Source organism: Chiloscyllium plagiosum, chromosome 2, assembly GCF_004010195.1.
Source record: "Chiloscyllium plagiosum isolate BGI_BamShark_2017 chromosome 2, ASM401019v2, whole genome shotgun sequence".
In the NCBI taxonomy this organism is placed as follows: domain Eukaryota; kingdom Metazoa; phylum Chordata; class Chondrichthyes; order Orectolobiformes; family Hemiscylliidae; genus Chiloscyllium; species Chiloscyllium plagiosum.
In genome coordinates, this window is record NC_057711.1 from 84,332,665 (window position 1) to 84,348,421 (window position 15,757).

Here is a 15,757-nt window from a genome sequence, read left to right on the forward strand (position 1 = left end):
GATCTGAGTGACTGTCTTAAAGTAGTCCACTCACTGCTTTATTATTGAATATATATGTTGTCCCTAGAAAATATGATACCTTACTTAGATGAATACAATGTATGAGACAATGTTTTGGAATTCCCTTCATAAGTCAGTCAACCTTCTTCTTTTTTCAGACTCTCCTTAAAATCATTTATTTGACCAAGCCATTGGCCACCTCTCCTGAATATCACTTTCCTTGCCTCTATGTTCATTTTCTGATTATAGTTCTGTAATATGCATTAGGACTTTTTACATATTAAAGGTGCTACATAAATACACAAAAAAGGTCCTGTGAGTTGTTGCAGATGGGTCATTTTGTTGTTAACTAATTAAGTTATATTTACGTGAATATAAATCAATGATAGTAGAATAATTCAGAGTGAAAATTCATTTATTCAAGGTATTAATGGTCAAATAAAGCACTTACAACCAAACAACTTTGCTGGTAAATTATAACTTGAGTTATACAGATAAGATATTGAGCTTAATCCTCCAAATTATTTTTAAAGTCATCTATTTTGTTTTGTACCTTTTCAGAAGGATTTGGACAGACTTTGCAATTCGGCAAGAACATGACAGATGGAATGTAATGTAAGCTTTCGACTTTGAAAGAAAGAATAGCTGTGTACCGTATTTCTTCAATGGTCAGAGGTTAAAAAGTGTCAGTGCATAAAGTGGCTAATTGAAACATCACCTGCATGTCAGACTTATATTTTATAAGTTTGGTCATAAATGAATCTCATTAACAGCTTAATTACAGCTACATCATTACTGAAAGAATAAAGAATAATGTTGAAAGAGACAGCCTTGATGAGGGCCACAGAAGCTGATACTCGTCGTTCTGCTGTAGTGTGCATATCGTTAATGTGAATTTGCTGTAATGCAACTGACAAATTGGAGACAGTGTTTCTACAAACTTTTAAAACAAATTAGTTATGACACTATTATGATGCTATGCTGGTCACATATCACTCTACAGCAGGTTCGATCGCATGCCTGACACACTGTTAGGTGTGTCCTTGGAGAGTGATGATCAGAAACTCAGTCCAAGCCAAACTCATTCCAAATCAACCATGTCTATAAAACATTACACAATAAATTTTTAATGTCTTTATTTTTAACATATTTGATGAGGAAGATCTGGCATGAATTAGACCCCGTCGTGATTTTACAACAGATGAGTTTATTTATTTTAAATAATGAAAGAGGCTGAGAAACATATGTGCATATGGGGAGCATTCCCTGAACATTTCCTATTCTCAACTGAATTTATTTCCAGTTTGGATAAGATGCAGAAGCTGGATGAGCTTTTCATAACTTAAGAAGTTGACACTTTGCTGTTGTGGCTTAGATAGTTAATTAAAATACACTGGGAAACTTTCAGTCTGGATGGTTAACCTGCTGATTGTCTTAACCATCAATTTTGGAAAACAAATTGTTAACTTTGCATGATGCAATCAGTTACTCATAGTGCCTGAAATATGCCCCAAAAATTATGTGTGAACAGTTGCATTCAATGCTCCTCAGTTTAGAAAAATCAGAAGCGTGGTAGATGTTCCAGATTTTGAAAGAAAAATGATTTATTATTTGTTGCTCAAACAAATTAGCCAGAGATCAGGTCACAGTTGTGTCTCTAGAATGCTTCTATATACTTGTTACCTTTACAGATCAAAGGAATGGAAAGACTTCCTTTATGCAGACCACTTGTTAGAATAGGTTGTATTATGCATTTATGTTTATCCATTAACACTTCAGGTGCTCTTCTTCTCATAGCTCCTTTATATAGTTTCCACTGTAAATCTTTCAAACCAAGGAAGGGTTCATAGCGTATTGGCCCTAAAAATAAACACAAATACCTTAGTTGAGAAAACAATGGAAAGTCCTCTGGATGTCTCCTGTTTGGGGGCAATAATTATTGTGTAAGTTCAGTTCAATTTATCCAGCCTCCTGCCAATCTTCAGTTGATGTTATTACAGATAATTGAAAGACCCGTCCCCTACCCCACCACCAAGGAAATTCATGAGAAACAGGAACAAAAGTAAGTAATTCAGCCCCTTGAGCATGCTCTATTATTCAAAAGGATCATGGCTGATCCGACACTCCTCACGTCCACTTTTCTGCCCTTTCCATGTAACCCTTGATTCCCTTACTGATCAAGAATCTATCTGTCTTAAAAATATACCAGGCCTCTGCCCTTTAAGCTCTCTGTGGCAAAGAGTTCCAAAGACTCAGGAACTTCTGAGGAAAGAAATTCCTCTTCTTCTCAGTCTTAAATTCGAACCTCTTTTTTTTCTGAGATTATGTCCTCTAGCCCTAGACTTTCCATGAGGAGAAACATTTTTTTTAGCATCTACTCTGTTAAGCCACTTAAGAATCCTTTATATTTCAATGAAATCATTTCCTTTTCTTCTAGTCTCCACTGAATACAGTCCCAATCTGTTTAGCATTTGCTCATAAGGTAATCCATCCATACTGGGATCATTCTAGTTAACCTTCTCTGAACTGCCTCCAATGAAATGATATCTTTCGTTAAATAAGGGGACCAAAACTGCTTGCAGTACTCTAGATGTGGTCTCACAAGCACCTTGTACAGTTACAATAAGACTTCCCTTCTCTTTTACTTGAGCATCCTTGATTAAGGGCCAACATTCCAATAGCCTTTCTCACTACCTATTGCACCTGTGTGCTAGCTTTGTGTTTCATGCACAAGTACCCCCAAGTCCCTTTGTGTTGCAAGCTTCTGCAGTTTTTTTTTGCATTCTGTTCTTTTGTTTTTTTTCTTCCAATAAACAACTTCACATCTTCCCACATTATACAATTTTTGTCAACTTTTTGTCCACTTACTTAACCTATCAATATCTCTCTGTAAATAATTTATATCCTTCTTTCAAGTCGGTTTTCCAACGATTTTGTATACTCGGCAAATTTATCATATTTGTTTACTTCCTGTAAGTCATTTATATTGATCAGATCACAAACAGATGCAATCCCAGCACCAATTCCTGCAGAACCCCACTGGTTACAGGTTGCCAACCTGTAAAAGAACCATTTATCCAACTCACCATTTCCTGCCCATCAGCCAATTCTCTATCCACGCCAATATATGATCTCCAACCTCTAGTGCTCTTACTTTATTACTTAACCTTTTGTCAGGTACATTGTCAAATGCATCCTGAAGTCCAATTACAACACATTTACTGTTTCCAATCTAACCTCGTTGGTTGAGAGTTCCTCAAAATAACTAGTTAGACATGATTTCTCTTTCATTAAACCATGTTGACTATGTTTCATTGGATTATGATTTTCCAGTATTCTGTTATTAATTCCTTAATCATTTATTCCAACATTTTTCCAACACTGGACGTTAGTCAAGTCAGCCTATAGTTACTCCTTTTTGAATAGGGATATCACATTGGTAGTCCAGTCAAGTACTTCTCAAGGATCAATAGATTTTTAGAAAATTACAACCAGTGCATCCACTATCTCTGTAGCTATCTCTTTCTCAAGCTTGGACATAATTGTTTCTGAAATTGACATCAATGAAATAACTCGATTAAATTTGTGCTTAAAAATGGGATATATTGTTTGGGAAGAAATTGATTGACCACTAACAAAACTTGTCAACCCAACACCACCACTGAGGCTGTACACAAAACGAACCTTCAAGTCTATTGTCGGATTTGAATTTGGGATTATTTTAAAAGAAAGCAACATGAGCATAATCTGGCCAGTTATTTTAGAAAACATTTTTTTGCAACAAAGAACAAACTTTTTTTTAATACCTGGAACCACACAGTTAGATAAGATATGACATCAATACCTTTTGAAATTGATCAATATGGTTTCTCCAGAGCTCTTAAATAATTTAGAATGGCAACATATGGAATACCCCATTTTCAGCAGAAGGATAATGACGAGGAAAGAGTGACACTGCATCAAATGGGATTGGGAATTGCTCTTTTTAGGTGTAGTTAAATGGAATATATCAAGTGTAAGGAAAATGTAGATGAAATTAGTTACTGACAACTTTCTCGTGAAGAGATGTGCGCCCTTGCCCACAAACCTCTCTTTAAAGAGAACTGAACTGATTGATTTGCTCACCACCTGAAATACAGGAAATATGTGGGCATACACAATGCCAACAACTCCTCCCCCTCCAAGTTTTGGTCTTTCGAAAACACCATTTGAAAGTAATGAATTTATGGCATGATCTTGGGATGGTGGTGCAAGCATACAGAAGTGACTGTTACATCTGAGGTAACAGGCAAAATGGAATGCATGGTGAAAATGGTATGAAAACAAGTCTCCGATATGTACACCTACTTGACAAAGTGGTTATTGTGGATTGAACAACAGAAAACATTTCAAATTATAGGGGATTGACACAAAATCTATAGAGAAACTGACTTCTAAAATATTTGTTGGTGGAATGAGGATGTCACTAGCTAGGCCAACATTTATTGCCCATCCCTAATTGCCCAGAGGGCAGTTAAGAGTCAACCACATTGCTGTGCATCTGGACTCACATGCAGGCCAGACCAGGAAAGGATGGTAGTTTCCTTCCCTGAAGGACATTAGTGAACCAGGTGGGTTTTTCCAACAATTGACAATGGATTCATGGTCATCGTTAGAGTCTTAATTCCAGGTATTTGTTGAATTCAAAATCCATCATCTGCCGTGGCAGGATTCAAACCTGGTTCCCCGGGATGTGACCTGGATCCTCTCGATTAACAGTCTAGCGATAATACCCCAAGACCATTGCCTACCCATGAAGGCTGTATCAACCTTGACAGCTAACTGGACAGTATTAAAAGATTCCTGTAGACAGGATGGGAGAAAGACTTAGACTTAGAATGGAAGATTTCTGTTTATTGTGCAAGAATAAAATGTAAAACAATAAAAGTGATATTGGTGAAAGGGGTTAAAAGTTTAAGTTATAAAGAATTTTGGGCTGGAACAACTGAAATCTAAAGAGGTAAATATGTAATAAACATCCACAAGATGTCTAAATGTGAAGGGAGAGCTGAAGAAATTTTTAAGTCCATAGATAATCTGCTGCTCTAAATGTATGCTCTGTGGCCAGCCAAAACGCACTGGTGTATAAATTATTCAGATCCATTGACTGAATATGTTGGCTTACGTTTATGTTTAGTAACTGTCCAAAGCTTAAATATTGAGTTCTATTAGCCTTAGTACTTATTTGCAATATATAATCAAGAAACTTAGTAACCAAATGTGAACTTTAAAAACATTTAGGAAGAAATAGACCAAGGGCTCACTAGTACATCTGATTTGATTCTGTACCTTTACAAGCCAAACTGGATCCCTGTCCAGTACCAAAAACAGAAATACTGGAAAAGCTCAGCAGGTTTGGGCAGTATCTGTAGCGAGAAATCAGACTTAATGTTTCAGTGGTCCAGTGACCCTTATTCAGAATTCAGTATCAATGAGCAGCAGCATTTAATAGGAAAGGGCAGTGTCACTGAAATTGGCTACTTTTGTTGACTCTTAATTCAGGATGACACAAAATTCAGTTTAAAGAGAAACAAACCTTTATTTCTGGATAGCCTGTGAGAGATTCTGGGTGACATAGCCTTCTTGTGGTAGCACCCCTCGATGAATATCTGAACATTACATGCAAGCAGTATATTTTCTATCTTTATATGGGTGAGACTAATACAAAGGTTCTTGAAGGTTGATAAGTCCCAGGGTACTGAAGGAGGTGGCTCGAGAAATCGTGGATGCGTTGGTGATTATTTTCAAGAGTTCGATAGATTCGGGATCAGTTCCTGCGGATTGGAAAGTGGCTAATATTATACCACTTTTTAAGAAAGGTGGGAGAGAGAAAGCAGGAAATTATAGACCATTTAGTCTGACTTCAGTGGTGGGAAAGATGCTGGAGTCTATCATAAAGGATGAAACTCCGACACATCTGGATAGTAGTAACAGGATAGGTCAGAGTCAGCATGGATTTATGAAGGGGAAATCATGCTTGACTAATCTTCTGGAATTTTTTGAGGATGTAACTCTGAAGATGGACGAGGGAGATCCAGTAGATGTAGTGTACCTGGACTTTCAGAAAACTTTTGGTAAAGTTCCACATAGGAGGTTAGTGAGCAAAATTAGGGCGTATGGAATTGGGGGCAAAGTGCTAACTTGGATTAAAAGTTGGTTGGCTGACAGGAAACGAAGAGCAGTGATAAACGGCTCCATTTCGGAATGGCAGACAGTGACCAGTGGGGTACCGCAGGGATCAGTGCTGGGACCGCAGCTTTTTACAATATATATTAATGATATAGAAGATGGTATTAGTAATAACATTAGCAAAATGTTTGATGATACTAAGCTGAGTGGCAGGGTGAAATGTGATGAGGATGTTAGGAGATTACAGGGTGACCTGGACAGGTTAGGTGAGTGGTCAGATGCATGGCAGATGCAGTTTAATGTGGACAAATGTATGGTTATCCACTTTGGTGGCAAGAACAGGAAGGCAGATTACTACCTAAATGAAATCAATTTAGGTAAAGGGGCAGTACAAAGAGATCTGGATGTTCTTGTACACCAGTCAATGATGGCAAGCATGCAGGTACAGCAGGTAGTGAACAAGGCTAATAGCATGCTGGCCTTCATAACAAGAGGAATTGAGTATAGAAGCAAAGAGGTCCTTCTGCAGCTGTACAGGGCCCTGGTGAAACCACACCTGGAGTACTGTGTGCAGTCCTGGTCTCCAAATTTGAGGAGAGACATTCTGGCTATTGAGGGAATGCTGCGTAGGTTCACGAGGTCAATTCCTGGAATGGCGGGATTACCTTACACTGAAAGACTGGAGCGACTGGGCTTGTGTACCCTTGAGTTTAGAAGACTGGGAGGGGATCTGATTGAGACGTATAAGATTATGAAAGGATTGGACACTCTGGCAGCAGGAAACATGTTTCCGCTAATGGGTGAGTCCCGAATCAGAGGACACAGCTTAAAAATACGGGCTCGACCATTTAAGGCAGAGATGAGGAGAAACTTCTTCACCCAGAGAGTGGTGGCTGTGTGGAATGCTCTGCCCCAGAGGGCAGTGGAGGCCCAGTCTCTGGATTCATTTAAGAAAGAATTGGATAGAGCTCTTAAGGATAGTGGAATCAAGGGTTATGGAGATAAGACAGGATCAGGATACTGATTAAGGATGATCAGCCATGATCATATTGAATGGTGGTGCAGGCTCGAAGGGCAGAATGGCCTACTCCTGCACCTATTGTCTATTGACATCACATGGCTGAGTGTAATTATGTTGTTAAAACAGGTATTACGCAATCTTACAATGACGACTGATTGTTGCCTTCTTGTGACAATAATAGAATTGTTCACAGGAGCTCATTACTGATGATTCACAATCTTATGTTAATAGATAAGGAGGTAGATAACAGGATTTTAGTATTGTTCTTATTGCTGGTCACCACACACCCTTGTTTATAGATAAGGATGTATGTCAAGAGGAACAGGAGGCAGTTAATAAGATCTATAACCAGGGCTGACAGTCTTATTCAAGGGAACAAATATCTTTGCCAGGGGCTGGGAGTAGGGGGTGCAGTGGTAGTTTGGCTCACTGACCTCTACACTGCTGAAGCCAGGCACCAACTCAAAGACACCTCCTCCTACCGCCCCCTCACCCACCCTTGACATCTTCATTTCCAACTGCCACCGTGACATCAACCACCTCAACCTATCCAACTGCGTCACCCACTCAAACCTCTTGCCCTCAGAACATGCAGCCATCCACTCCAACCGCAATCTCACCATCAAACCAATGGACAAAGGGGGTGCAGTGGTAGTTTGGTGCACTGACCTCTACACTGTTGAAGCCAGGCGCCAACTCGACACCTCCTCCTACTGCCCCCTCAACCATGACCTTGTTCCCCCCATACCAAACAATCATCTCCCAGATCATACACCACCTCCTCACCTTTGGGGATCTCCCAACCACAGCTTCCAACTTCATAGTTCAGGAACCCCCTACTGCCCGATTCTACCTGCTGCCCAAGTTGGTCCTGCCCCACCGAACTCCTCTCCGCCTACCTCGACACTGACCTATCCTCTCTGGTCCAGGAACTCCCCATATACGTTTGGGACACCACACACACCCTCCACCTCCTCCAAGACTTCCGTTTACCCTGCCCCCAATGCCTCATCTTCACCCTTGACATCCAGTCCCTCTACACCTTCATCCGCCATGACCAGGGCCTCCAAGCCCCCCCGTTTCTTCCTTTCTCAACGTCCCTACAAGTACCCTTTCACTAATACTCTTATTCGTTTGGCCGAACTAGTTCTCACCCTCAACAATTCCTTCTTCCAATTCTCCCACTTCCTCCAGACAAAAGGGGTAGCCACGGGCACCCACATAGCCAATAAAGAAACAGGCATAGCTGGGGGCTATGTAGAACAGTCCATTTTCCGGTGTTACACCGGCACCACTCCCCACCTCTTCCTCCGCTACATTGATGACTGCATCGGCATCACTTCGTGCTCCCATGAGAAGTCGAACAGTTCATCAACTTCACCAACACATTCCACCCCGACCTTATATTCACCTGGACCATCTCTGATGCATCCCTCCCATTCCTAGACCTCTCCATCTCCAACCACGAGGACCAACTCAACACTGACATTTTGTACAAACCCGACTCCCACAGCTACCTGGATAACACCTCCTCCCACCCTACATCCTGCAAAAATGCTATCCGATATTCCCATATCCTCTGCCTTAGGTGCATCTGCTCCCAGGAGGACCAGTTCCACCACAGAACACACCAGATGGCCTCCTTTAAAGACTGAAATTTCCCCTCCCTCGTGGTTGAAAATGCTCTCCAACACATCTCATCCATGTCCCACACCTCTGCCCTCAAACCCCACCCCTCCAACCGCAACAAGGACAGAACACCCCTGGTCCTCACCTTCCACCCCACCAACTTCAGCATAAATCGCACCATCTGCCATAGTTTCCACCATCTACAAATGGACCCCACCCCTATCCACTTTCCACAAAGACTGTTCCCTCTGCGACTACCTGGTCAGGTTCATGCCCCCTAACAAGCCAGCCTCCCCTCCTGGAACCTTCCCCTGCCACTGCACAAATTGCAAAACCTGCGCCCACACCTCCCCTCTTACCTCCACCCCAAAGGAGCCTTCTACATCCATCAAAGTTTCATCTCACTTCTACACAAGACATTTATTGTATACGTTGCTCCCGATGCGGTCTCCTTTACATTGGCGAGACTGGACGCCTTCTCACAGAGCGCTTTAGGGAACATCTCCAATATACCCGCATCAATCAACCCCACACCCCGTGGCTGAACATTTCAACTACCCCTCCCACTCTGCCGAGGACATGCAGGTCGTGGGCCTCCTCCATCGCCACTCCCTCACCATTTGATGCCTGGAGGAAGAACTTCCGCCTCGGGACCCTTCAACCCATGGCATCAAGGCTCCCAGCCTCATTCCTGTTGAAGGGCTCCGGCCCAAAAAGTTGATTTTCCTGTTCCTCGGATGTTGCCTGACCTGCTGTGCCTTTCCAGTAACACACTCTCAACTCTGATCTCCAACATCTGCAGACCTCACTGTCTCCTAGTAAAATACACATGTATGGCTCCAGATCATTGTGGCCTTTCGGAGGTAGCCAGACACCCTCAACCTGTCAGAGGACAGATACGCAATCAAACATACAGAGAGTCACTCTAATAGGGGATCTTTAACTCTTGAATTCTCAATACACCATGATAACCAAGTAAAATAGAATTTTCTTTCTTTTGTGGTTCTCAAACTTCATCACCTTGGGCTAGGCTAAGCACTAAAAGGGTGGAAGTGTAATGGGAATTAATTATGATTTTATAAAAATGCAATCCAGCAGAAGCAAGATGATTAGCAATGTAAGGCTCATTTTAGCAGACATACACTTTTGGGATCCACGCCAGCAGAAATGACTACAGATGAACTCTGAAGGCTATATCAACCTTGATAGCAAACTAGACAGTATTAAGAGATTCCTGTAGACAAGATAGGAGAAAGAATGGAAAATTTCTGTCTATAGTGTAAGAATAAAATGTAAGCAATCTGTACATATGAGATCACAGGAGTAAAAAGGTCGATGTTTTTCTGTATGTATTGAATAAACATAGGACAGGGCTAGGACAGAGTATCAGTCTGAATTCTGCTTAGTTAGTCTGAAACTGAGGTTGTTTCAATAATCACAAAGTTAAGATGCATACCTGAGTGGTCTGTGTTGTGAGAATTAACTGCAAAAATAGCTAAAGTTTACCTGCTAATGTTGACTTCTGTATCCTGGAACGAATTAGAAATGATTTGATGCTTGGACATGGATTTCTGACTTGACGCGTCTTTTCAGTAGGTAGCCTTTGTTGTCTACTTTTGTCTGGTGGAAATGGTTTTACAAAAGATGAGCGTCTAAAGTCTCTATGAAATAATTGCACAGTTTTCTTCTTTGGTGGACTAATCCCTCGGTCAAATTGATTATCAAATTTAGGCTTTTGAGGCCAATTACATACAAGCCTTCCTTTTTGATTAACTTGTAATTTTGTGTCTATGTTCCATTTAAGAGATTTTGTATCCATATTACATTCAAAAATGCTTCGTTGGGGGTATGCTGAAAATATTTTTGATGAGACAGATCTAATATTGCTATATTCTGATAATTTTGCTATTTTTATAAGCTGATTCTCGTTTGTCGTTGACATCTCCAAATTGGATAACTGAAGCTTCTGCCGATCTGATTCTTCTTTCACATGCTTTTGTTCATTGTCAGACCTTAGCCGCCCCTTGCTTAAACTTTCAATGGCAAATAATAATTCTGAAACCTGAAGAAGAAAAGTGGGATACATATTAAGTAAAATCTTGATAACTATACATTTTTTTTTAAGATTGCAATCTCCTTGTACCAGCTCTAACATTCCAAATGAATTCTGCTGTCTGTTAGGAACTCATCCTCACCAATCCTGCCTGCGGCAAATGCATCTGTCCATGACTGTATCAGTAAGAGAGACTACAACACAGTCCTTTGGAGACAAAGTATCGCCTTCACATTGAGAATAACCTCCATCATGTTTTGTGGACAGACTAAAGACTGGACATTCATAAGGTGCTGTGGGCTATCAGCAGCAGCAGAATCATACGCGAACACAATCTGCACACATGGCCTGGTATATGCCCACTTGACCATTACCATCAACCAGGGGATCAACCCTGGTTCATTGGAGAGTGCAAGAGGGCATGCTAGGAACAGCACTGGACATACCTAAAAATGAGGTGTCAACCTGGTGAAGCTACTAACAGGACTACTTTTGTGCCAAATAGCATAAGCAGCTATTGATACACAGAGCTAAGCAATGTCACAACCAATGAATCAGATTTAAGCTCTGCAGTCCTGACAGATCCATTTGTGAATGGTGGTGGACATTTAAATAACTCACTGGAGGAGAAGGCTTCGCAAAACACTCCATCCTTAATGATGGCAGGTCCAGAACATTATTGTAAAAGATAGGGCTGAAGCATTCACAACAATCTGCAGCCAGAAGAGCCAAGTGGCAGATCTATCTTGGACTCTTCCAATGGTCCAATCCTTCAATAATCCAGTCTTCCACCACTCCATGTGATGTCAAGAAATGCTAGGAGGCACTAGATACTGCAAAGGCTATGGTTTGTGACAACAATTTGACAATAGCACTAAAGACTTGCTCTCCAGAATTTGCTGCCATCCTAGCCAAGCTTATCCAATACAATTACAATACTAGCATCTACCCAACAATGTGGAACATTGCTCAAGTACGTCCTGTATACAAAAATCTAAGCCAGCCATTTGCCATCCCATCAGTCTACTCTCAATCAGTGAAGTGATGGATGGTGTCATCAATGGTGCTATCAAGCAGCACTTCCTTAGCAACAACCTGCTCACTAATGCCCATTTTGGATTCTATCAGGGCCACTCAGCTCCTGACCTCATTACAGCTTTGGTTCAAACATGGACAAAGACCTAAATTCTAGAGGTTAAAGAGACAGACAACCTTGACATTAAGGTCACATTTGACCAAACGTGGCATCAAGAAGACCTTGTAAGACTGGAATCAATGGGAATCAGAAGGAAATTTCTCCACTGACTAGAAGCATACCTGGCACATACAAAGATGATTGTGGTCATTAGAGGTCAGTCAGCTTAGCTTCAGGACATCTCTGTATAAGTTCCTCAGGGTAGTGTCCTTGGCCCAACAATCCTCAGCTGCTTCATCAATTACCTTCCCTCCATCTAAGGTCAGAAGTGGGAATGTCCACCAATGGTTGCACAATATTCAGCAACCACTCGCAACTAGTCAGCTACTGAAGCAGTCCATGTTCAAATGCAACAAGCTCTGGACAATATCCAGATATCTTGGGCTGACAAGTACCAATGCCTCACAAATGCCTCACAAATGGCAGACAATCACCATTTCCAATAAGAGATAGTCTAACCACTACCCCTTGACTTTCATTGGTGTTACCATCATTGATTCCACCACTACCAACATCCTTGGGGTTACCATTGACCAGAAACTCAACTGGACTCACCACAAACATAGTGGCTACAAGCACAGGTCAGAGGCTGGGAATACTGTGGCGAATAACTCATCTCAAGACTCCAAAGTCTATCCACCTCACTGGATGGGTGCAACTCTAACAACACTCAAGAAGCTTAAAACCATTAGGACAGAGCAGCCCATTTGATTTGGCACCACATCCATAAATATTCACTCACTTCACCACCAATGCTCAGCGGCAGCAGTGTAAATCATTTAAAAGATGCACTGCAGAAATTCACCAATGGTCCTCAGACAGCACCTTCCAAATCCATGACCACTTTCATCTAGAAGGACAAGGGCAGCAGATACATGAAAAACTACCACCTGCAAGATCCCCTCTGAGCCTAACTTGGAAATAAATCACGGCTCTTCAATGTTGCTTGGTAAAAATCCTGGAATTCCCTCCCTAACAGCATTATGGGTCAATCTGCAGCATGTGGATTGCAGTTGTTCAGGAAGGCAGCTCACCACCATCTTCTCAAGGGCAACTAGGAATGGGCAATAAATGCTAGTCAGCCAGCAATGCCCACGTACCAAAAGTGAATTTAAAAAGTGGCAACTTGCCATAGCAAGCTTGTAGAAATTTCTAATACTTTGGCATTTAGGAGGCTTGAATTTGGTTGTAAATATTATTATATTCACAGAATCACAGAAATGTACAGCCAGTAAAAGGCCACTCAGCCAAGCTTCAGTGAAACGTGTAATACATTATGCTCTCAGCTTTGAGGACAAATACCTTTCTATTGTCTTAAGTTTTTCAAAATATACAAATGTTAAATATGTGACAGGTCATGAACGAACAAGGGGGAGAAAATGTACTCAAGTACAACCTCACTGATCTACCTATAGAAGATGTATCTGACCATGACAGTATTGATAGAAGTGACCACAGCACTGAATTTGTGCAGACAAAGTTCTGCTTTCACACTGAGGATAACCTTCATTGTCTTGTGTGAGACCACCATCGTGCGGAATGGGATAAATTTTGAACAAATCTAGCAACTCAAGATGGTCCATGTGGGATGGGGCCAACATAACAGCAGATTTTATTCAACTACAATATGTAAACTTATGGCCTGGGATATATCCCATTCTACCATTACCACCAAGAGAGGGGATTAACTGTGGTTCAGTGAAAAGTGCAGGATGGCACAGCAAGAGCAGCACCAGGCATACCTAAAGAATGAGCCATCAATCTAGTAAAGCTACAATTGGACAACATGCATGCAAAGCAGTGCACAATAGAAATAAGTGATCCCAACAGTCAAATCTCAGTACTGCAGTCCTGCCACATTCAGTCATAAATGGTGGACAATTAAACAATTCACTGGAGAAGATAGTTCCACAAATATTCATATTCTCAATGACTGGGGAATCCAGCACATCATTGCAGAAGAGAAGATGGAAGCATTTGCAAAAATCTTCAGTTCCAAGTGCCAAGTGAATGATCCACCTTGGCCTCCTTCAGAAGGTACCAGCATCACAGATTCAACCAATTCAACCTTCTCCATGTACACATCTCCGTGGATGTATTGTACTTAGATTTCCAGAAGACATTTGATAAGATGGCACATTAAAGGTTATTGCAGAAATTAAAAGCTCATGGTGTTGGGTGTAACCATGTTGGCATGGATAGAAGATGGGCTGGCTAACAGGAAGCAGAGTAGGGATAAATGTCTTTTTGAATCAATAGAATGGCACAAGTGGTCAGTACTGAGGCCTCAAATGTTTACAATTTGTACAAATCATTGGACAAAGCGAGAAAGATATGCTAATAAAATTTGCTAATAACACAAAGATAGATAAGAAAGTGAGTTGTGAAGAGTGCATAAGTGCTTACAAAGGGATCTCGACAGATTGTGAGTGGGCAAAGATCTGGCAAACTGAGTATAATGTGGGAAAATATGAAATTGTCCATTTTGGCAGAAATATTAATAAAGAAGCACACTATCTTAAAGGTGACAGATTCTAAGGCTCAGAGATATACATATATCTGGGTGTCCTGTTGCATGACTCGCAGAAGATTAGTACAGGTACACAATCCTTTATCCGAAATTCTTGGGGCCAGCTGGTTTTCAGAATTCGGAATTTTTCAAATTTCGGAGTAAGTGGCAGGTTGACGGTGAAATTTTTAAAAATCTTACCGAACAGCAGACTCACTATGAGTACTATGGGCCCTGAGACAGAATTGAGGCCTGCCAGTGCTGGGCCACCCCCCCATCCCACGTCTCATCTCAGCGACATGCATTGAGTGGGTGTGGAGTTCAGTTAACTATTTGCATGCCAAACAACCTTGTTAATGAGAAAAAAACTTCACAAGAAAACGTTTGGATTTCGGAGTTTTGGATTTCAGGATTTCAGATAAAGGGTTGTCTACCTGTATACAGGGACAGCGAGTAATCAGAAAAGCTAATAGGACGTTATGTTTTATTACACAATGAACAGAATGCTAGAGAAGGGATGTTATGCATTAGATTAGATTAGATTACTTACAGTGTGGAAACAGGCCCTTCGGCACAACAAGTCCACACCGACCCGCCAAAGCGCAACCCACCCATTCCCCTACATTTACCCCCCCTACCTAACACTACGGGCAATTTAGCATAGCCAATTCACCTGACCTGCATATCTTTTGACTGTGGGAGGAAACCGGAGCACCCAGAAGAAACCCACGCAGACATGGGGAGAATGTGCAAACACCACACAGTCGCCTGAGTCGGGAATTGAACCCGGGTCTCTGGCGCTGTGAGGCAGCAGTGCTAACCACTGTGCCACCGTGCCGCCCACTTTTTAAACCAACCCTTCGTTCTCACCCATCCATACTGACCACAATCCCAAGCTAAGCTAGCCCCATCTGCCTGCGCTTGACCCATATCTAGATTAGATTACTTTAGTTACACAAGGCCTTGGCCAGACCGCTTCTGGAGTACTGAGTACAGTACTGGTCAGTGTACTTATGAAGGATTTTAACGTGCTGAAAGCAGTTCAGAGAAGGTTTTCTAACCTAATACCTGGACTCAGCAGATTGCTTTACAAGGAAATGCTAGACAGGCTAAGACTGTTTGCTTTGGAGTTTAGAAGAGTCAGAGATTATATAATTGAAACATAAAACATCTTAAATGAAC

The 15,757-nt window shown here is 41.4% G+C and overlaps 1 protein-coding gene across 1 annotated transcript in view; it reads right to left on the reverse strand.

Moving 5' to 3' along the window:
- Window positions 1–1,028: 1,028 nt before the first annotated feature.
- The window catches only part of LOC122561448, a 29,944-nt gene continuing 15,215 nt past the window's right edge, over window positions 1,029–15,757 (reverse strand). Inside the window, exons 3-4 of the mRNA XM_043713195.1 lie at window positions 10,325–10,880; window positions 1,029–1,860 (exon numbers count right to left, since the gene is read on the reverse strand). Coding sequence (XP_043569130.1) covers window positions 1,658–1,860; window positions 10,325–10,880 — 759 coding nt within the window. The 3' untranslated portion in view covers window positions 1,029–1,657. The remainder of the gene's footprint in view (window positions 1,861–10,324; window positions 10,881–15,757) is intronic.